At 39.4% G+C, this 23,174-nt stretch overlaps 1 protein-coding gene across 4 annotated transcripts in view; it reads left to right on the forward strand.

Annotated features, from left to right (window-relative positions):
• Positions 1-23,174, forward strand: part of ELOVL6 (ELOVL fatty acid elongase 6) — a 134,716-nt gene that overhangs the window by 100,663 nt on the left and 10,879 nt on the right. For all 4 annotated transcript variants that reach the window (XM_022596434.3, XM_022596436.2, XM_089911580.1 and 1 more), the window contains one exon: positions 15,151-15,302. In XM_022596434.3, the coding sequence (XP_022452142.2) occupies positions 15,151-15,302 (152 nt within the window). The remainder of the gene's footprint in view (positions 1-15,150; positions 15,303-23,174) is intronic.

Genomic DNA, 23,174 nt, shown 5'->3' on the forward strand with positions numbered 1-23,174 from the left:
TTGATTTGTTTCTGGAAGTCATTTTAGTATTTTTATCAAAGACGCATATGTCACCTACGTTTGGACTTTTTGATTTGTTTTTGGTTTCAATATTTTAAATCATTAACTGGAAAATCCATCTAATTTGTGTTCTTGAAGTGATTGCCCAAGGTACAGGAGTTTGGACTGGGAGATGGATTTGGCACTCTTTTGATTTAGGTAACATTTTGGTTAGGTAACATGTTAGGTGGCATTTCTCCCAGAATAACATATTTTCCTGATATACTATGTTTCTCCCCACTTTAAAATGTAAGCTCCAAGAAATTCGAGACCTATCTATTGAGTTTACTGTTGTATGCCCGCTACCTAATGTCTTTCTAAACTTCCTAAACCTTTCTAAACTTCTCCAGGCCCTAAAATTTCAGGACTCTCCTTCACTCAAAATAGCACCTGAAACATATAAAACACTCAAGAAATAATTGGTTGAATGCATGAATGATTAAAAACTCCTATCCCTTCCCTGTCTGGAATTCTTTAGGGACCTGGACTCTATCTGTACTTGTATTAGTTGAAAAGTCACCTAACACCCCAGGAAGAGTAAGGGAGTGTCAGTCATTCCCTCCTCCAATCTCATTTGTCTTTAACATCTGATTGAGAAATTATGGGAATTTCCAGTAGAGGTGGAGAAGCAGAAGAATCTGTACTTTGAAACTCAAAAGTTTTGATGGGCTGTGGGTTATGGGAAAGGAAAGGAGTCAGGACAAGGGAGAAGGCCAGAAAGGGAGGTCGGAAATGCCACACACAAAACAAATGCCTCCCATTTGTGTTCTAGGCTATATTTTTTCTTTTCCCTTCTCAAACATCAGATGGAAACTGGCGTCTCCTCCAGAGGAGAGAAAAGCCCAAAAACCTCAGGGTTCCATCTTCTTTGCTGGAATGGCTGGGAAGTCAGGGGCAGAGGTGGAGGGAATTCCCCTTGTTCCTCAGGCTCACGTTTGATAAGGAAGTGAGAAGACCTCCCCTGAGGAAACTTACAGAGGTCTGGAGAGTTCAACTGTGCATGAGGAGGCCATTCGGAAAGTTCAATAGTGCGGTGATCTGTGAGACAAGAGAAAGCAAAGTCCCCTGACTTTTGGAAACCTTTGGGTTTTTTTGTTTTTGTTTTGTTTTAAAATATATTTATTTATTTTATTCTTGGCTACATCGGATCTTAGCAGTGGCACGTGGGATCTTTGTTGCGGCATGCGGGATCTTTCGTTGGGGTGCGTGGGTTTCTCTAGTTGTGGTGCATGGGCTCCAGGGTGTGTGGGCTCTGTAGTTGGTGGCGCGTGGGCTCTCTAGTTGAGGCGCGCAGGCTCAGTAGTTGTGGCAGGCGTGGGCTGAGTTGTCCCTCAGCATGTGGGATCTTAGTTCCCTGACCAGGGATCAAACCCACGTCCCCTGCATTGGAAGGCGGATTCTTTACCACTGGACCACCAGGGAAGTCCCTGGAAACCTTTGTTTTTATTGCCCAATCCTACTCATAATCATAACTACCATAGCACACAAATACCCATTGAGTTCCTATTATTCATAGGGCCCAGGGTAACTCACAGGCCCAAACCACTTCCAGCCTTAGGTACCAAACACTTTTAAGATAATTTGTGAAAGCACACTTAATGGTTGTTAAAACTTTTCCTGCCTTTGAGGGTCGAAAAAAAAAATTCCTCTGTGGGAACAAAGAGGAATAGGACTGATGGAACGCCAAACCAGTCCAGGTGCAAAGTGTGCTTCCATGTGGTATGAAACATACGAGCTGGAGATACCTCCATGCACTTGCGGTCCCAACCAAGTGCTTGAATGGGCTTGAGATTTTTTCCAGTATTAACACAAGGCATCAAAGCTTTAATGCTCTCTATTTTTGTGGTTAACATTGTTGTTGTTTTCAATTGTTAATGTGTTAGCAGTCAGATATGATTTCTTAACTAAGAGACAAACATATACATAGATGTCTTTTCTTAAAAGTTAACCAGAATATTGTCATTCAGCTCTAACAGATTGAACTTGAAATTTTTTGTGTTTGAGGAAGAAAGAAATGCACTAAAATAAACAGAGCAGTAGAAGAGTGTAAGCATGTTCCTAGCTCTTACAGATTCACAGAACACAGTTACTATGTGTGTTTGCTTCAACAGAAATTAGAGAGATTATAGATGAAAATGATGTGTGGAGGGAGAAGAGAAGTAGCTGAGGGAGATTAAGAGGTACAAACTTCCAAAGTGCAAAATAAATGAGTCACAGGGATGAAACATGAGTGTAGGGAATACGGGCAATAATTATGTAGTATCTTTGTATGGTGACAGATGGTAAGTAGACTTGTTGTGTTGATCATTTTGAAATGTATAGAAATATTGAATCACTATGTCGTGCATCAGGAACTAACACAACGTTGTCGGTCAATTATACTTAAAAAACAAACTCATAGAAAAAGTGATTCGATTTTTGGTCACCAGAGGTGGGGCGTGGGAGGGGAAGTTAGATGAAGGTGGTCAAAATGTACAAAATTCCAGTTATAAGATAAATAAGTGCTAGGGATGTAATGTACCATGCGATCAATATAATGAACATTGCTACATGTTATATATGAAAGTGATTAAGAGAGGAAACCTTAAGAGTGCTCATCACAAGGGAAAAGTTTTTTTGTATTTCTTTAATCTTGTGTCTATATGAGATGATAGCTGTTCACTAAACTTGATTGTGGTCATCATCTCATGATGTAGATACGTCAAACCATTATGTTGTACCCTGCAGTGCTGTAGGCCAATTATATCTCAATAAAATTGGAAGAAAAAATGATGTAGTCAGGAAAAGATTTGTGGATGAAAGACTGTGGTGTTATCAATGATAATGTTTTACTGTTGGCTACTGAGTAATTTTAACATCCATCAGCTTATGTGATCCTCATGACACCTTGTGATGTAGGCAGAATATTAGACAATGCCATTTTCATTTTACAAAGGAAGTGAGAAGATTTATGGGACGTGCCCTAAAGCACTCAGTACTTGGAGGAATCTGGTTGCCAGATTTTCTTTGCCTAGCACCAGGGTGCCTCTCTGAAAACACCTTAAACTTCTAGAGGATGCCTTAGTCATCAGAAATATTTTCATATAAATTATCTCAATGGATACTATATTTTACTGGTGATTAGCATTACCTTCCTACATGAATAGTCTTATTTAGGGATGTGCATGTCTTGTTTAATTGGGTGAAGACAGATGAAATTTTTCATATACAACTTTTCATAGGCATAATAATTTAAAGTAGTCATTTTGGTCAGCTCCATTTTTTGCTGCTAGTAGATAACAGATTTGTCTCTACTCAAAAATCTGGATTCTTAGGAAAAATGGAAACAGACAGTAAGCAAGCCAAGGGTCTACAGAAGAGTTAAGGAGCAGAGTGGATTTTTCTTCTTCCGTTAGACCTGGTATACCCAGATGTATCACAATGTGCTTGTCTATGCTACGATTTCTGTTTTCAAAATTATTTCGTGATGAAATTGGGAACACGAGTTCCTGTGGCCTCATTGTACAGGACTGTGGGAGGCTATACTTTGGGCTTTGAGGTGCAGGAGAGGGAAAACTCTCGGACTTCCATGGAGCCATGGGAAGTTCGTGAAATGGAAGTGAGAGGATCCCACAGCAGACTGTTTGGCTATTCAAAAAGGTCAGAGTAGCCATGCCAGCATGTTGACATTTTTAAGAAAGGGATTCAGAATTGGCCATGAGTTCAGAGATTGTAAGTGCTGTTTAGGGTTTGTGGCTGGGGTCTCTTTCGGAGGAGTCGGTGAGCTCTGCAGTATTAGTCACTGCCAACCACTGCCGGTGTGTCACTTTTGAAGAGTGACCCATCTGGTCTCTATCTATAAACACCTTACAGTTGAAGAGGTTGAGTTTCACCTGGAAGATAAATTCCCAGCGATTCCTAGGAATAGCACTACAATGAATTTTCACAATTTTCACTTTTTAACCTACAGGCTCAATGTTCTGAGATCACCAGTTAGCTGCTAAGACTTAGGCTCTCTCTAGTAAGTCAGTAGCTCTCATTGAAGGGCTCCAATCAACATCTATCTATCTGTCCATCCCTCTAGTTTCATGACGGTGGTGGTGAATTGATCTGTGTGAGAACTACTGTATTTCTGATGCAAAAGACCCAGAGATCGGGAGGCTGGGTCTCCTGTTATCGCATTATAAAGTTGCCAAAGAGCTCACCATATGTTTCAGGCCATGTGATCCTTTGGCAAATCTCCCAGAAATTTCCCTGGAGATCTGTATATCCCTATCTTAAAAAAATATATTAACACAAGATATGTTTTAGAAAGGAATATCTTTTCCTTTCCTACTATCTCTTTTCAGTGGTGGTGTTTGAGCGATCTCTTAAACGCTTTTCAATAGGAGTAAGGTATGGCACAGGGCCTATCACCTGGTAGGCATTTATACTTAATAAATATTTATGAAATGAATATTGTTTGAATTTACTTTCTTTGGTATGTCTTTGATTATAGTCATTCAATTATGGTGAATGATGATGAAAATTTCAGAAAAAATAAGTCAATGAGCTGCTTTAAAAGATTAAAAATTTATCTAATGGATTTTTAGATTAACAGCCCAAAGAAAGGAATTGGGCACATGAAGAGTGAGAAACTTACGACTTATGTTTCCTCCCTTTCTTTTATAGTTATAATATGATCTGACAGAAGTTTAGGGCTCAAATCCTAAAGGACATTCCTAGTCCCCAGTTTTAAGGATGTGGAAAACTGAGGGTCACGGTGACTTTTTCTCCTCCTTCCCTCCCTTCTTTCCTTCTTTTTTGTTTCAGTTTTTGCGTTGGGTTGGGTTGGGGAAGAGACTGTTTATACAGATAATGTTATATATCATCATCCCAAGTATTCTCCCAATGAAATTTTCATTAATCATCCCTCAGAAAAAAAAAAAATTGGTTTCCTCTTGCAGTTGTGAAACCTAGTTAAGACTGTGCAATGGAGTTAATGGGTCGATGCTGTTAGTCTTGGCACTGGCGTTATCACTGTCCTAGTAATTTGGGAATATTCCAAAAGAGATTAAGAGTTTTTCTCAAAGGAACAAAGTTTTCTATAGAAACAAGATGTTTAACCACTTTTGTGGTTCTGGTGAGTTTTTGGCTTCAACATTAATCTCTATTATGCCCACATTTATTTTCAGGTTCTTTTTAGTCCATACAAGTCTCTTACTTTAATTTTCTGCCATACTTAATAGGGGTCACTAATGGTAAGACTTTATCTCTTTGTTCCCATTTGTAAAAGTCCAGAAACCAGCACACTGTGCTTTCCATATGTAGGTGAAAACAAATAAGCCTTAGTCATGGGCAAGTCTCCACCTTCCCAAGAATGAATTAGATGGCATTCCAAAAATGGTTGGATTCAGAGAGGAGGGTTCTCATCTAGGACAGCAGTGATACAGAGATAAGCAAATTTCTTCATCAGTTACCTGGGCAGCTTCATCCAGAGGTTCATGGAGTGGGGAGTGGAAGGCAGCCTGGAGGATGAAGTCTCCAGGGTGTCCCTAACCCAGAGCCAGGACTCATAGGTGCTTCCACAACTAAGATGCTGAGTGAATTGGTATGAGACGGGTTCTAGGCATTAGAATTGTTTTAGCATGCATCTTGGTGATTGTCATGTCCACTCAGGTTGAGAACCACTATCCTAAATGAAAGCCTACTGGGGAGTTCAGGGTCAGTGCTGGGTAAAGGGCAAAGCACTGGAGCTGTAGTCAGAAGATCCTTTTACTTAGTAACTGTGTAACCTAGGGCCAGTCCCCTGCCTTCCCCATGCCTGTTTCTCTCTTTGTCTATGTAACCAGGAGAGTGGTGCCCCATGAAGTTGTGAAAATCAAATTTCATAATGTAGGAGCTCAATAAAGTTCTTTAAATGTGAAATACCATGCCACCAACTAGTTAAGTACTTGTCAGCCAGAAATGAAGCTGGCATCATGCGGTCTGAGAGTCGGGGCAAAGTAGCAGTGGCCACCTTCCACTCTAGCCCTGATGGGGTGGAGGCTACTAGTCTTGCCAAGGAAGTGAAATTCCTGTATCTCAGATTAAAACATAATAACAGTGGCTCAAGTAACATAAAAGAAAATCCTGCCTATTTTATGAAACAGTGTGCAATCAATCAAAATTCTAAATTGAAACTAAACTGTTACAGTTCTAGAGCCAGGTATCATATTTCTTTGGGGGAATTCTAATTGAGATCCATTATGGCCCCAGTTGTCTTTATTCTTGTTATTATTTTTAATCTTGCCACTCTTCCTTACTCTCCACTCTGCCAGGCTGGTCTATATCAAGTTAGTTTTTCAAACTTGACCCAATATTTCTTTGCCTTGTCAGATACCTGGAATAAGTGTGTTATATCCAAGTTGCACACTCCCGATGCAAGGACTGTACCCTGCAGTATTCTCTAAGCAACAATTCAGATCCTTGAGCCTTCTTCTTCTTTTTTTTTTTTTCCCCAGCGCTTAGGTTTACAAGTTAAGGTAATAGACAGACACATCAGAAAGTGCATCAATACAAAACCATCCTACCAAACTTTTAATAAGAACATCTGTTTCAGACTGAAGTTTTCTGACTTATCAAGGGGATTCGTGATGGGTATGGAGAACAGTCATAGAGTACATGCCCGCCCTCTCTCTGTCAGGGAACCAAAGTATCGACTAAGATAGCTTCTTTCATGAAGTCTTTAGCTCTGATAGACTCCACATGCAACATGTAGCATTTACTTAGTCTAGGAGTTCATGAATATCATCCCATGTGATTCTATGTAACAGTAGATACCATTACAAGAAATGCAGTGGAAGCTACTCCATATTTCAGGGTTTAAATGATAATTTCTCCAGAGACTTTCTCTATCCTCCCATTCCTGTTCTAAACTAGGTTCAGCTTTTCTACTCAGGATTTGCCGTGTATCTCAGTTTCAATTATTTATTTCTGTTCCTTTTCATGGTTGTTGTTGGCTGTCTGATTCCCCTGTAGACTAAAAGCTCCATCTAATATATCTGATCTCTGAGAAGCAAAGGAGTTATTGTCTAAGTAACATTCAGACCTTTAAGGTATCTTTTTTTTTTTTTTTGCTGAGATATAGTTGATACACAACATTGTGTTAGTTTCAGGTGTACAGCATAGTGATTCAGTTTTGGGTTGTTTTTGTTTGTTTGCAGATTATATTCCATTATAGGTTATTACAAGATATTGGATATAATTCCCTAAGCTATAGAGTAAACCCTGTTGCTTGTCTATTTTAGTGTATAGCAGTTTGTATCTGTTAAACCCATACTCCTAATTTATCACTCCCCACCTCCCACTTCCCTTTGGCAACCATAAGTTTGCTTTCTATGTCTGTGGAGATGTTTCTGTTTTGTATACAGAGTCATTTGTATTATTTTTTAGATTCCACATAGAAATGATATTATATACTGTTTGTCTTTCTCTGACTTGTTTCACTAAGCATAATATTCTCTAGGTCCATTCATGTTGTTGCAAATGGCAATATTGCATTCTTTTTTATGGCTAAGTAATACACAAGTGTGTGTGTGTGTGTGTGTGTATGTATGTGTGTGTACCACATCTTCTTAAGCCAGTCATCTGTTGATGGACACTTAGGTTGCCTCCATGTCTTGGCTGTTGTAAATAGCATCACTATGAACACTGGTGTTCATGTGTCTTTTCAAATTAGAGTCTTCGTTTTTTTCTGGATATATACCCACGAGTGGAATCGCTAGACCATAGGGTAGGTTCTACGTTTTTAATTTTTTAAGGAACCTCCATACTGCTTTTAAGGTATCATTTTTTTATTAACAAAAAACCCAAGGGTTATTTGATATCACATTATAAATATTAGAAATGAGAATTTAAAATTGGGTTTCTAATAGCTCCTGAAAAAAAGCAATGCATGGATATTGTAAAACAAAATTCTAATAGGAATGATTGTTAACAGCTTGAATGGTTTTCTTCATAAATATTTTTATAACAGTTTGTGTATGCATAATCTTTTAAAAATGTACACAAATTGGATCATACTATAGAATGTTCTCCTTATATTTTTCACTTAATCATCGTTTACCCTGGAGCTCTTCTATGTCAGCATCCAAGGCAACTGTACCTGGTATATTTTATTGCTGTATTGTGTTCACTGTAATGTATTTAATAATTCTCATGTCAATTAGGACATTTACATTATGTCCTAACCATCTTTTTTGCTTTTTTTATTAATTTTTTAAAATTGAGGTAACATTGGTTCATAACACTATATGTTTCATGTGTACAATATTATATTTTTATTTCCATATACCCTACAGTGTGCTCACCACCAAAATTTTAATATCTATCACCCTAGAGTTGATGCCCTTTACCCAATTCACCCACCCCCTCCGGTAACCACTACTCTCTCTTCTACATCTACATATTTTTGTTTGGTTTGGTTTATTCATTTATCTTTGTTGTTAGCTTATTAGTTTCTTATATTCTACATATGAGTGAAACCATATGGTATTTGTCTTTCTCAGTCTGGCTTATTTCATTTAACTTAATACCCTCAAGGTCCATCCATGTTGTCCCAAATGGCAAGATTTCAAAAGATGTATGTATTTTTAATTTTGGTGTGTGTGTGTGTGTGTGTGTGTATAATGCAAATTTAGCCTCATGTTTCTTGATCCACAAGGAACTTCAAACTTTCTAATGGAGGTATGCAATTAAATATGCCAATCAAGATAGATGAGTCACACCTAGAAATGATCACTCTGTAAAAAGTGAAAATGTACACTCTGAATTGTTACTGGAGAAAGAGTAGAGAAAGTAAATTTTTAAAAATTACCATGTATATCCCCATTTAACTGCTGATTTATTGGACAAAAAAAAACTTCACACTTTGATGGCTTGTTATATTATTATTGAAAAATATGTTTTTAGCAAAGACCAGACTAGACCAAACTAAAATAGACATTCTCTATTAGGGATACCTGTCATCAAGTGTGGAAAGGTGGGTTGTCATTAGAGACATGATACTGATACGGAGATGCCATCATTCCCTGTCACAAGCATGGTAATTTTTTGGTTGTTGTTAAGTTGCTTTAACCTATTCTGGGATCATTGAGCATTCTTCCTATTCTGGAAACTGTCAGAGTCTAGGACAGTTGTCAGAGTCTAAAAGAGTCTAATGGCAGTTAAAGTTTGTTATCAGGAAAATCAGTGGCCTCTCCCATGTTTATAAAGAGTTGCTAATGTTAGATCAGCCATTCCCATGTTTTGACAACTGGCAAAATTTCACAAGTGTTTTCTTTTTTCTTTTTCTGATTATAGGATACAAGTGTAATGAAACGTTTTTGTTGCTCAATCCTGGAAGTAATTGCACCTTTGGTTATTGAGTTAGCAGGGAGTGGGGAGGGGGGAAGGGGGTCAGTGTGGTTGGCACTTCATAATAAAAAGTCCTTGAGAAACCTTGTTTTGAGTCCAAAATACCTTACATTTAAGTTGAGGGCCAAGAAGGGAGCAATGCTAAAGTGGTTTTATCAACTATTAGCGTTCATGCAGAAATAATTGAAAGTATTATTGATGATTTATACCCAAGGCTTTTTCTTCACAGGGCAGAATTCTGGAATTCTTATAGTCATTACTGAGGTATTCCACTTTGACTTCCAGATGGCACTAAAACTGGAAGGCTAGAATACAGAGTTATTCAACTTTTTCTCAAGTAAATACATAGTCAGACCTCATGGTCAGAGTATGGTTTTGAAAGAAGCTTAGCCATATCTCTCAAGCTTTTTTAGAAAGGACCCCAGTACTTACACCAGGAATTGTTCTGTCAGAATATGAAATTTGTTTATACAATACACATATATTTGTTTACTTACATGTTTACTGTCTCCTACAATGAGCTGTAGAGACTCTCGCTGACCCAGTGAGCACTATAATATCTGACACTCGGCGGATGTTGATGACATAGGTGTTTATTCAATAAATAAGTCAGTCTTTCTTCACCAGTCCCAGTGCCAGTGTGTCATCCGTGGGTTGATCAGGGATTAGTGTTGTATCTCAACCTCATACTAAAAAGTTGCAAGCTAGTACCATTGTGATTATTTATTCAATGTATAAATTGTAACCACCTATTTAAAAAATATATTTTTTAACTTGTCAGTCTAATATCTGCTTGTTTAATATAGTCAAACAGTGCAGAAATGCGTACGGTACGGAATAGAAGGTTCCCATCCCCACCCCCAGAGCGTCACAGTAACGGTCCGATGGGCGTTCTTGGCACTTCCTTGAGTACATCCGTGGCAAATGATTAATGATGACGAAACAGGCTTCTTCTGGACCAGAAGTCCAGAACATCTGATAGAGAAGAAGCACCTCAGTTAATCAGGCTGTGATCTCCGCCAGATCTCCTTGCTGCATTGTGCCTAACATAGCTGAAGGGGGCAGAAACATCCACTGCACCGTCCACTGAGCTCTTCCATTAACTGTTATAATCAAAACTAGATTTTGGTAGGAAAAATGATGTATTTCTTTAAAAAAAAAAAAAAAAAGAAGATGCTCTTGTGACCTTAACAGCTAGAAAAGGGGTGTGATGCAGTAAGTAGTCATCTGCCCTCATTAAACACAATGGCCCAGACTCTTGGCCTCTTTGAGGCCCTAGATATTTAGAATAACCTTTATCGTCTGATTGAAAGATAAATTTCATATGAACCAGATGCTTTTCTATATCAACAATCTCTCCCTCAACATGTTCTATAGGAAATGCTCATTTCACATTCTACTGTGAACTTGCTATCACTTATTTTGTGAAAAGTTGGCTCATGAAATAAAACACTTAATAAACACTTAACAATAAACCACTTAATAACAGAAATAATCATTAGTGCAAATCAAATTCTCAGTATATCAGTTTCCTTGACTTTCGATTAGGGATAATTAGACTTAACTGCTCTTACCCGATAAAGTGAGATGAGAGTTAAAAGTGATTTTCAACATTGAAGAACAGACCAAGTAAAGCAGCAATAATAACAATAAATAGTAATAAAATCATAATTGTACAATACAAACTTTTATTCAGCACCTATATATTAGAGGCTCTATGCTAACTAAATACCTTACATATATGGTTCTACAAAATTCATAGAACTAATTTACAAGTTAGGTATGATTATTATTTCAGATGAATAAAGACTTAGGCTAAGTAATTTTTCCAGTCATTAAACTAGCAAATGAGAGCACTGTGATCGACATTTGCAGCCCTAATCTATTGGTAGTGGCTTATAGTGGTTGGGAATGTTGATGCAATGTCCAGGCATGGCCAGAGAGTGTGTCCGGATCGATTAGTAACATCCGCCAGAGGTATGGGTAAGGACGGGGCAGAGCAGAACATAAGCTGCATATTTGTCTCTTGCATCACATCAAGATGATGTAACTTAGGGAGGAAAAAATGTTTGCTCCCTTTAAGTATCACAGTCTAAGGACCCTGTGCCCAGTTATAACAAAAAGCTGTATGGTTCCAAAGCGTACAGTGGCTGAGATGTGCCAGAGGCAGAGCTACTGGCTTCCCACAAATAACAATCATCCCACTGGCCAAGCAGCTCCCCGACGGCTCCCCAGCAGTAGCATTGTCACATCACAACAAAGCGCCTTTGCCCTCAGACACATAGGCCCAATGGCTGGCACTGAGGGTTTCCCTGAAAAATGCACTGTCCTCTGTTTTGAGTCAGCCTTATTGTTCAGAGCTTAGGGAGTGAGGCTTATGTCCAGATATGGGACAATAATATGTGCTATGCTCTTGTTGCCAGCAATGTTGTGGGTCACCATGATACCTAAACTTTCAATTCTGCAGTGCTCTGAAATGACCTCCTCGTGCCCTAACCCTCAAAGTTTGGAGACGTATTTACGCCTAAGTCCAATACCACCTCCTCGGAAGTCTTCCAGCAGCAACCGCAGCAGCCAGGGTCAGTGTATCGATTCTTGTCACCCCAGCATCTAGAACATTGCCAATAAATATTTAACAAGTGAAAGGATTAATAGCTGTGCCGAAACTTAAGAAATTAGGTATAGTTAAACTACAATGAGTTTTGAGACTCAGGAAGATAAAAAGGTGGTAATTATTCCAAAGTTACTTTCCTTGGATCTACTCTGATCACGTGTGAAGCACACAGTCTAGCAGCAAAATATAGCAGAGGACGGGCTCAGCTTCCTGGGTGTGGTGGGCTTGACTCAGTGGGGAGAGACATGATCCCTACAATGTACTGATGGTTCAGAAAAGTCATAGGTCTGGGGCTAAGGAGCAGAGACCGATACATATTGAAAGTGTGTCATTTGTGTGTTTCTTTGCTTTTGGCTTATACAAAAGTCACTGACATATCTCCCACTGGTCTATGAAAGGCAGATAACTGATGTAGTAAGTAGCTCACCAGCAGTGTCTATGACTAGATGTATTGGGTTGGCCAAGATTTGATAGCTACCAAATGTTAACTAGTGTTCAAAAGTCTCTGGTGTGTTGTGTCTCCTGGGATGCTTTGGGATGTAAATAATAAAAAGCAAAACTCCAAATAGCTTATACAGTGAGGAAGTTTTATCCCCAAAACAAGAACTCTTGTGATGGGGTCACTGAAAGATGGGTTAACTCAGCAGCTCAGTCACATCTTGAAGAAATACTTTGCCATCCTCTCTGACTTAGCTTTGTCCTCAAGGTAGCTCCCTTGGTTGCGAGATGGCTGCTGCACTTCCAAGCGATACGTGGGAATGAGTAAGGAAACCTTTCCCTAAAAGGCCCCCAGCAGCCCTCTCCTCACATTACATTGGCTAGAATTGGGTCAGTGCCCATCTTAACAAATCACTGGTAAGGGAATTGGGATTACTAAAACTTGCTTAGGTGATTAGGATCTACTCCTAAATTGAAGATAAGGTCACCTTCCTTAGGGGAATCATGAGTTGGGAGAACCTGGACCAAATCAGGGTTCTTTTAACACGGAGAAGGAGAAAGGGACTTGGCCCTTGAATAGGCAGCCAACAGTGTCTGCTCTGTATGCTCAGTGGACATGCCATAGCCATACTTCCATAATACCTTCCATAGCAGCAAGTCAGTCCCCAGTTAGCTAATAATCTTAATTTGGTGATGGTGGCAACTTTTCATACGAAAATTTAGCCATCATCTGGTGAGGTAAAGACAAACCATGAAAAATCAATTCAGGTAAGATGGCAAAATCTCCATTACCTGACGTTACCAATGAAATCCACCTCCCCATTCCCAAATCGGGGCAGCTTATTGACCATAAAGGCTTAGGTCATTCCAGCAGGAGGGGACATTTCTCTGAGATACGAAAGTGAGAAGGAACAGCCTTCAAGTGAACATGGGGGAAAAAAGCTCCCTAAGAAGAGGAAAAGGCAGAAAACTGAAAGGATCAGAAAGTGCTGGAATGACTGGCTCACAGTGAGTGGGAAGAGCGGCAGGAAGGAAGGTGCAAAGGGGGAAAGGAGAGGCCATTCAGAGCCTTGCAGGTCCCACGAAGGAGCTGGGGGTTACATTCTACGTGCAGCGGGGAGACACTGAAGGATTAAACAGGATCTACAAATGTAAAATCATGCCAGTAATCCTAGGCAGGATTGTTTTATACGTTGGAAAGAGTAACTCTGTTTAACGTAGGCCGTAGGTCATTAGAGAAGCTACTCACCAAATCCCCACTTAACAGGCAGTTGCCAGGAATTCAACTTCATTACCTTGGTTCTGTGCAGAGTTGACCTTTAGTTCGCGCTGGTGGATGCACGTTTGTGGACGGGGTAGCCTAGTGGAATGACTTAGTCGGGAGTGGCACTTAAGGCATTTTAAATAAATGATATTGCCTCTGAAAAGAAATAAAACTCCTGTTTCCCTATTGGGTGAGGCTGCTGCTCATTTCAGTAGCTGTTCACTAGTTTATCTCTTGACTGTTTTTAATTTAATTTTCCTTTTTTAATTGGAGCATAGTTGAGTTACAATGTTATGTTAGTTTCTGGGGTACAGCAAAGTGATTCAGTTATACACACACAGATATTATTCCTTTTCATAGTCTTTTCCAATATGGTTTATTATAAGATACTGAATATAGTTCCCTGTGCTATACAGTAGGAGCTTGGTGTTTATTTTATATACAGCAATGTGTATCTATCTGCTAATCCCAAGCTCCTAATTTATCCCTCCCCCACCCCCTTTTCCCCTTTGGTAACCATAAATTTGTTTTCTATGCTAACTGACTTTTAGAACCTAAAAAGGGAATGCTGCCAGAAATAGGATGGGTAAACACATCTCCCCCCATGGTCAGCCAGCTCTCCTTTCAGTCATGCGTGTGGCTTGTGAACTCTGGGACACATGCGTACAGGGTTCACTACGTGACGGACGTTGCCTGTTCCAGTTGCCAAGTCCTTTCATACTTCATGTTACATCATTGAGCTCAACACACTCCAGAGCTCTCCTGTTTCCTTAGCCATTCCTCGATAACAAGTCCATATGTCAGTTTTCTTTTCAACAATCTCACTTTTTCAACAATCTTTGAGCACCTATGCCTATGTAGAGGCAAATACAATACAGGGCATTGAAGGACAGTGTTGGAGCAGTGTCAGTGAATGGTTATGGGAGCTCAGGGGAGTGAACCTGGGTGGACTTCGGTGGGTGGAGGGGGAGTTCTGAGAGCAGAGCTAAGCCTTCTTCCTCTGGCTTCTGTGAGAAAGACGGATTAGAGAGAGAGATTCGGAGAACAGAGCCAGGCGATTTGGAGAATGATTGGACAAAGGACAGAACTGAGATAATTCTAGGAGTTTTCAGCCAACCCCATCTCATCCCATGGGATAGTTCTCAAGCTGAAACACAAAGGTTATCAGAGTCCTTGAGATCCTGCCCTGCGTCCATTCCCCTTTTCCATGACCTCTTTTTGGAACACTGGTGCAGAATAAGTGGCATGGCCTTCAGAAGAAAGCACTGAGGAGTTTTCCTACTCTTGTTTACAAAACATTTTTAAATGCTTCTGGGTAAATGCAAATGACTGTGATGCCTCTCTACCTATTTCCTGCCAATGGCAGTCTTCTAAGAATGGTTAATGTCAGATGTGAAATTATTTTCCTGAATGTTGTTTCTTTTCTCTTTTCATTATGAAGTATATTCGGTGCTCTTCGAACTGGTGCTTATATGGTGTACATTTTGATGACCAAAGGCCTGAAGCATTCAGTTTGTGACCAGGGTTTTTACAATGGACCTGTCAGCAAATTCTGGGCTTATGCATTTGTGCTAAGCAAAGCACCCGAACTAGGTGAGTGTCTTCTCTCCTTACATTTCCTCCCCCAAACCCCCACCCCTTTGTAGCTACACACCCGCAATATTTATGGAAAAACGAACAAAGAAATAATTTAAGGTCCTGTTTTACTGGTTGCAGGAAAGTTACAATGAATGAATTTGCGTTCTTGACTAACTTCCACTGTTTTTTTTCTCTCCCCTCCTTCCCTCCTTTTAAATAATTGTACATTGAATATGAAGAGCAGAATAGTTTACATAGAACATGCACGTATCCAAGCCTTACTGAAAACACACTTGCAGAGGCTTATAACATCTACCCAGCCCCTTCTCTGAGGCCATTAACAGCTGAGCTAGTATTAGAATATTGGGAAAAGTTAGCCACACAGCTATTTCCCAGTCCCACATCGAAGTGTAATTTCAGCTCTGGAGTTTGGACGCAGACTAGGAAATTCAGCTTTTTGTTTGGGTATCCTCATGTTCTCATTAACGAAATATTAAGGGTTAGTTTCTGGTGTTGTTTAATTTTAATCATCAAAGAAATAGGCCTTAGGGAAATGTAGTTCATCTTCTAGAAATTAATCCAAAATACTGGGGCTAGAAATTAATCCAATATCTATATATGTAGATTCCTAAGGTTTTTCCTTTAACTCTTTAATAGTCAATATAAGTGTGGCACAAGTTAGCAGAAACAGTGAAAAATTAAGCAGCAAGTGTTTGACACAGACACGGTTCCCCAGGAAAATCTCTCTATTGCCAGAGAAAGGGATCCACCTGTGATAATAAGCTCTGAGTTCATCCATGAGCAGCGCTGGCCAGCATCTCACAAACTGGTACATATCCTTAGGGGACGCCTGTCCATCCTCTGGGTTTCTTAATGTTTTATCTGGAATTAAGAATTGGCTTATTTCGTTCAAAATTTTTATTTATAGATTGTGTTCCGTCTCCTGTTGCTCCTAAAAAGGGGGTTAGAGGTTGTAATTTCACTATGTCACCTGCAGTATTAGCTATCAAGTCTTTCTGAAAGGTGCCCCTAGTTTGTGTCTGTGTCTGTTCACAATGGATATGACGTGTCTCCCATGTGTGCATCCGCCACCTATAGCCACTCTCCGCCGCAGGCTGTAACCTGATGCCTACAGAGTGCTGACAGTTGGTTTGAACTGTTGGTTTGACCACTGTCTTCCCAGGTCAAAGACAAAGGAAGAGCGGCGGGGGGCGGGGGGGGGGGGGACTTCAGCGCTCACACACAGAGCCTATGAAAACAGTCTTGTGAAATGCATTAGTATGCATTCATTCATTTATTCCTTTAATAAACTTTTTAAATTTATTTTTCATTGAAAAATAAGTAGTTGATTTAAAATGTTGTGTTAATTTCTGCTATACAGCAAAGTGATTTAGTTATACATACCTAAACATTCTCTTTTTATATATTCTTTTCCATTATGGTTTATCACAGGATTTTAAATATAGTTCCCTGTGCTATACAATAGGACCTCATTTTTTATCCATTCTATATATAATAGTTTGCATCTGCTAACCCCAAACTCACACTCCATCCTTCCCCCGCCCACCCCTTCCCCTTGGCAACCACAAGTCTGTTCTCTATGTCTGTGAGTCTGTTTCTGTTTCGTAGATAAGTTCGGTTGTGTTATAGTTTAGATTCTACATATAAGTGATATCATATGGTATTTGTCTTTCTCTTTCTGACTTTCTTCACTTAGTATGATAATCTCTAGTCCCATCCATGTTGCTGGAAACGGCAATATTTTGTTCTTTTTTATGGCTGAGTAGTATTCCATTGTATATATGTACCACATCTTCTTTATCTGTTCATCTGTTGATGGACATTTAGGTTGTTACCATGTCTTGGCTATTGTGAATAGTGCTGCTATGAACATAGGCATGCATGTATCTTTTTGAATTATAGTTTTGTCTGAATATATGCCCAAGAGTGGGATTGCTGGATCATATGGTAGCTCTATTTTTAGTTTTTTAAGGAACTTCCATACTGTTCTCCATAATGGCTGTACCAATTTACATTCCCACCAACAGTGTAGGAGGGTTCCCTTTCGTCCACATACTCTCCAGCATTTGTTATTTATAGACTTTTTAATTATGGCCATTCTGACTGGTATGAGGTGGTACCTCATTGCAGTTTCAATTTGCATTTCTCTAATAATTAGCGGTGTTGAGCATCTTTTCATGTGCCTGTTGGTCATCTGTATGTCTTCTTTGGAGAAATGTCTATTTACATCTTCTGCCCATTTTTCAATTGGGTTGTTTTTTTGTTGTTGAGTTGTATGAGCTCTTTGTATATTTTGGAGATTAAGCCCTTGTTAGTCACATCGTTTGCAAATATTTTCTCCCAGTCTGTAGGTTGTCTTTTCGTTCTGTTTATGGTTTCCTTTGCTGTGCAAAAGCTTGTAAGTTTGATTAGGTCCCATTTGTTTATTTTTGCTTTTATTTCTATTGCCTTGGGAGACTGACCTAAGAAAATATTGGTAAGATTTATGTCAGAGAATGTTTTGCCTAAGTTTTATGGTGTCATGTCTTATATTTACGTCTTTAAGCCATTTTGAGTTTATTTTTGTGTATGGTGAGAGGGTGTGTTCTAACTTCATTGATTTACATGTGGCTGTCCAACTTCCCCACACCCCTTCCCATTGTATATTCTTGCCTCCTTTGTCAAAGATTAGTTGACCATAGGTGTGTGGGTCCTTTAATAAATTTATATTAAGCACCTACCATGGGCCAGGCATTTAAAACATTGAAATGGAATTGCTACTTTATCAAAAAAAGAAATTTATAATATGAATTTAATGAACCAGGCCCCCAGGCAACTATTTTTAGTATTTGAATTAGGACCACTAGCTGCAACGTCTTAGGCCAGAGAAGTGTTTTTCAGACTTGGAGCTACAGACAATGCCTAAAAGTCTACAGATGTGTTTTTTAGGAATTTCAAAATTCTATGAGGATATTTTAATTTTGTGTCTTCATGTATGAATAAAAGAAAAGATTGTCTTGCCAGCTACATTTCTCATAGTGATTCTTTCTTCATTTAGAGTCATAGAGTCTCTGAGTCAGATCGCTTTTTCTGAAACTGGTGTTGGTCTGAGAACGTGAGCATGTATTTTTTTCTCTTGGGTTTTTGTGACGTTTCCTTTAAAATAAATTCATACATTATTAAAGTTAGAGAATTATTCAAACTGAGAGATATCATATCCCCTTGACCCCTATACTTTATTCTGTATAATAAGTATCCTTATGAATCCCCCCTGTGTTTTTGATGAAGAATTGACTACAGATACATGAATACAGTAAATGCATGAAACTTGACTCCCCTTACTTACCACCCCTGAGCACCTTTAAAATTTCCACCTCCCTACCCTCAACAAGTACTTTTTTTTTTAAATCAGAAAAGGTGCCTCTATGCTTCTGGCCTTTAAGCCTCAAATTGCAAAGGAGCTACTTCAGTCTTTGCTTCTAGAAGTGCCTTTCCCTGCCAGGACTGCTTGTCTGTGTTCTGAGTTTTACCCAGTTGTGTTTGAGGGACTTGAAAATAAAATAGTCCCTTCTACTTTTTGAAGGAATAATATATTGAAGAGCCACTCAACCCATTCATAGTGGTCATTTTCCTTTAAAGACGTAAGAAGCCCTGTGCTCTCTGTCCTCCCAGCTTCCACGCCAGATGGACACCAACGTCTTAAGGTGGTGGACAAGTTAGGATTCGTGGATGAGCACTGTTAGTGCATCACTCAGAGGTACTTGTGCTATAATCCTCTGTCTTGTTGGAGTGTTGTTGGTCCTGAGGATGTTACTGAATCACCTGTCTTAACTAATCTAGGCCCGAACATGCCACTCCCTCCTGCCCCCATGTAGACCTTGTAATTGGACACAATTCTGTTCCCTCTTGAGCCCAAAGGAGCTGTACTCTAGTCCCCTGTGCCACTGGCTTGATCATTGCTTTCCCTGGAGAAGCCTCATTCACCACAATAGTTTATAGGTTGGATATCAAACAATCCATTCCTTCACACTTCAAACGTGGGATTGAAGTGTCCGACAATGGGCTGAAGAGCTGAAAAAAAATTAAATCCCAAACTTGACACAGCTCAAAAATAATGAGGCTAGTGTGACACCAATTCTTCATGTAATTTCAGATCCGATATTTTCATGGTCTGAGTACCCTTTTTCATTTCTAAAATATGACTTATTCTCTTTCAAATATCCTGGATCTTACTTCATAGCAGTCTTCCCAAAGTAAATTGCTGAATCAAAACAGATCCAAAAATCAGTTCACCTAATTTAGTGAACATGTGTGCTTGGATGGTTTTTTGTTCGTTTGAGAAGTTAAATTCCTTCCCTGTTTTTCACTCTTAGAAAACTTTGTCACTGCTATTTAATCAAGAAAGCTTTATGCATTTGGATTACTTAGAACTTTTCTTATTTTTAGGTCCCCAGTTCTTCTTTTCAGTTCTCTAAGATTCTGGACTCCCTATGTGTACCAGAAAGAAAAGGTCTTGTGAGAAAAAAGCACAGTTCTTCAATGTTCAATACTGAAACTCTATTTCCCCCCCAAAACCTGCATGCCTGCAGTTTTCACTGAAGTAGTTTTTTATTGTGGCAAAACATACATAAGCTTTGCCATTTCTAAGTGTACAAGGCTGCAGCATTAAGGACGTTTGCAATGTTGTGCAACCATCACCACCATCCATCTCCAGCACTTCTACCTTCCCCAACGGAAAACTCTGTGCCTGTTAAACACTAACATTCCCCCTTCACTAGACTCTGTTTTCAGCAGAAAACAATGAGCTCATTTCAGTGAATTCCAGGGCTACAGTCTACTAGAATAAGTAAGGGGAAGAGAGCCACCAACCTGCTTTGTGTGCCAAAATCTTTGAGTGACTACTGTTTGAATTATATTAAAACCTGCTGAGATTTTGTTTTGTTAGAACTTGGAAACATCTGCTCTGAGTCTAGGTCCTTGCTCAGTTGAGCTTGTCATTGTTTTTGAAACTCTGACTCAGCAGAGCTCCACCTAACTCTCAGAAGAGAGGGGCACAGCCATCTGTAACAAACCACACACACAGTGGGCTCCCCATCGCGGTGGCCATGCATGCCCTGTGGCTTCTAAATGCTCATGAACTTCTCCAGAGCTGCACACAGGGCTACACTTAATAGCACATGGGCAGAAGGCATAGTTCAGGAGGAACACTTAGGTATGTGATCACCGGGTCCTGCCTGCAGTCTGGCTCTTGATGGAAAATAGCTGAACCAAAGGTTAGAGAGACTTGTAAAGAACATGAGCCAGAGGAAGCTAAGATATGGGACACGGCCGAAACGTTCATGAGTCAGAAGTCCCACTGCTTACACTTGGCCAAAATACTTTCCATAATGCTAACAGGACCTTTGGCCAAGAAAGATTGGTTGGCCAACATTGCATCCACAGTCCCTATCTTTTGTTTGTATTTCTAGGTCACTCTGTAGCTTTTGACAGGCCTGGAAGTGCCATCCTCTTGGTGTAACTGGCTCATGACAAATTAAATGGGCTATTAAGTGGTTTTCCCCAGAGGAAAAATAATTCATAACTGCCAGAGTTGCGTGACTGTAGCATCTCAGCTGCGATATCAAAAGAACCATGAGAGGTCTTGGGGAGCTCTTTCTGGAACCCCACCAGCTTCCTCTCACCCAAGGAAAACTACCCTTCTCTGGGTTGGTGGCCTGCTTGGGGACAGTAATCTTGATATGGCATTGGAATGCTACTCCTGAGAGGCTCAGGGCCATTACCGGAAGATCCTCATCTTCTTTACTCCATCTATCATCCTGCATATCTGTTCTGAGAAAAATTCTTATGCGTATCTAAATTAATTTCATTTTGAAGATCTCATGACATGTCCTTTGCCCCCACCTCCCCATATTAAATGGAAACACCTAGTGTGTCTCAGATCAAGCCTGAGACCACCCCCCCGACTCAGACAGGAAAAACACAAAGCTATGTTCAATTCCAGATTTGTAGCTTCTATGTTAGCCCATTCTAATATGGTCTGTGCTTTGTCCCCTACCACTCTTCCCACACTGAAATCGTTCTTTAGACAATAAAGTTTTACATAAAAGTGGTGATAGAGTTAAAACTAAATCTAAAGAATTTAAAAGGATAAAATGCTCATTACTTTAAGGCAAATAACTTTTATTACAATATGTTTGAATATTGTACAGGATTTATATTTATTGTAGTTAATACTTAGAGACTCATAAAAAAAACCTCAATTACGAATGAATAAATTTGTTTTTAACATACAATTCCTTGGACTTCTACCTTCTTTCCACTGGGAACAAAGGTAGCCTGGAACTACTGTGTCTACGTTATAGTCCATAGAAGGAAGGGGAGGTGCAGAGTAGTAATTACACAGAAGTAGTGGATCTTTGACAAGCACACAAAAATAGCACAGTTTAACATAAGTAAGTAGACCCCAGGTCTCCTAACACTAGTTGTGTCCCTTAAGCATACAAGTGAGAGTTACTATCACCATTGATCGTTATTAGTCTGTCTGACATTTACAGACTTAATATGTTAGGCATCTCATAATAGAGAAGAGGACTTCAAAGAAAATTTTATAAGAGGTTCAGAAATGCAGCAGCTGGAAATTTTCCTTTTCTGTTCTAAACAAATAATAATGTTGGGGTATTTTGTTTGTTTTTTGTTTTTTTTTCATATTCCCTAGGTAGCAGCTGACTTTATTTTTTATTGAAGAAGAGCTGATTTACAGTCTTGTGTTAGTTTCAGGTATACAGCAAAGCGATTCAGTTATTTTTTTTTCAGATTTTTTTCCATTATAGGTTATTACAAGATCTTGAATATAGTTCCCTGTGCTATACAGTAAATCTTTATTGTTTACCTAACTTATCCCTCGCCCTGCCCCCACTTTCCCCTTTGGTAACCATAAGTTTGTTTTGTATGTCTGTGAGTCTGTTTTTGTTTTGTAAATGAACTCATTTGTATATATTTTAGATTCCACGTGTAAGTGATAGCATATAATATTTGTCTTTGTCTGACTTCACTTAGTGTGGTATTCTCAAGGTCCATCCATGTTGTTGCAAACGGCAATATTTCATTCTTTCTTATGGCTGAGTAATATGCCATTGCATACATACACCACATCTTCTTTACCCATTTCATCTGTTGATGGACACTTGGGTTGCTTATAGTGCGGCTATCGACACTGGGGTGCGTGTATCTTTTCGAATTAGAGATTTTGTCTTTTCAGGATGTATGCCCAGGAGCGAAATTCCTGGGTCATATGGTAGCTCTGTTTTTTACTTTTTCTTTTTTAAAATATTTATTTATTTATTTATTCAGTTGCGCCGGGTCTTAGTTGTGGCAGACAGGCTCCTTAGTTGTGGCATGCAAACTCTTAGCTGCGGCATGCATGTGTGATCTAGTTCCCTGACCAGGGATCGAACCCGGGCCCCCTGCACTGGCAGCGTGGTGTCTTATCCACTGCGCCACCAGGGCAGTCCCTATTTTTACTTTTTTGAGGAACCTCCATGTTGTTCTCCATAGTGGCTGTACCAATTTACATTTGCACCAACAGTGTAGGAGGGTTCCCTGATGATAGTCATTCTGATTGGTGTGAAGTGATGCCTCACTGTAGTTTTGTTTTGCACTATGAGAAGTAATAATGTTTAACAGTTCAGTAGGGAAATAAACTAATAGCTCCTGCTGAGTGGAATAGGGCACCACCTGTATTATTCCAACCACAGCCATCAGAACCTTAAAAGTCTTTCCAAGATCCAGCATTATCTGACCTTCCTTTGTATGAGATGTTTTAGGGCATCCTTGAAGTATGAGGGATAAGACAAGGGTAAGTACTAAGTTCCCTTGTGCTTAATTAAA

Source organism: Delphinapterus leucas, chromosome 5, assembly GCF_059928025.1.
Source record: "Delphinapterus leucas isolate spDelLeu-1000000601 "Yukka" chromosome 5, BTC_Dleu_Yukka2, whole genome shotgun sequence".
In the NCBI taxonomy this organism is placed as follows: Eukaryota; Metazoa; Chordata; class Mammalia; order Artiodactyla; family Monodontidae; genus Delphinapterus; species Delphinapterus leucas.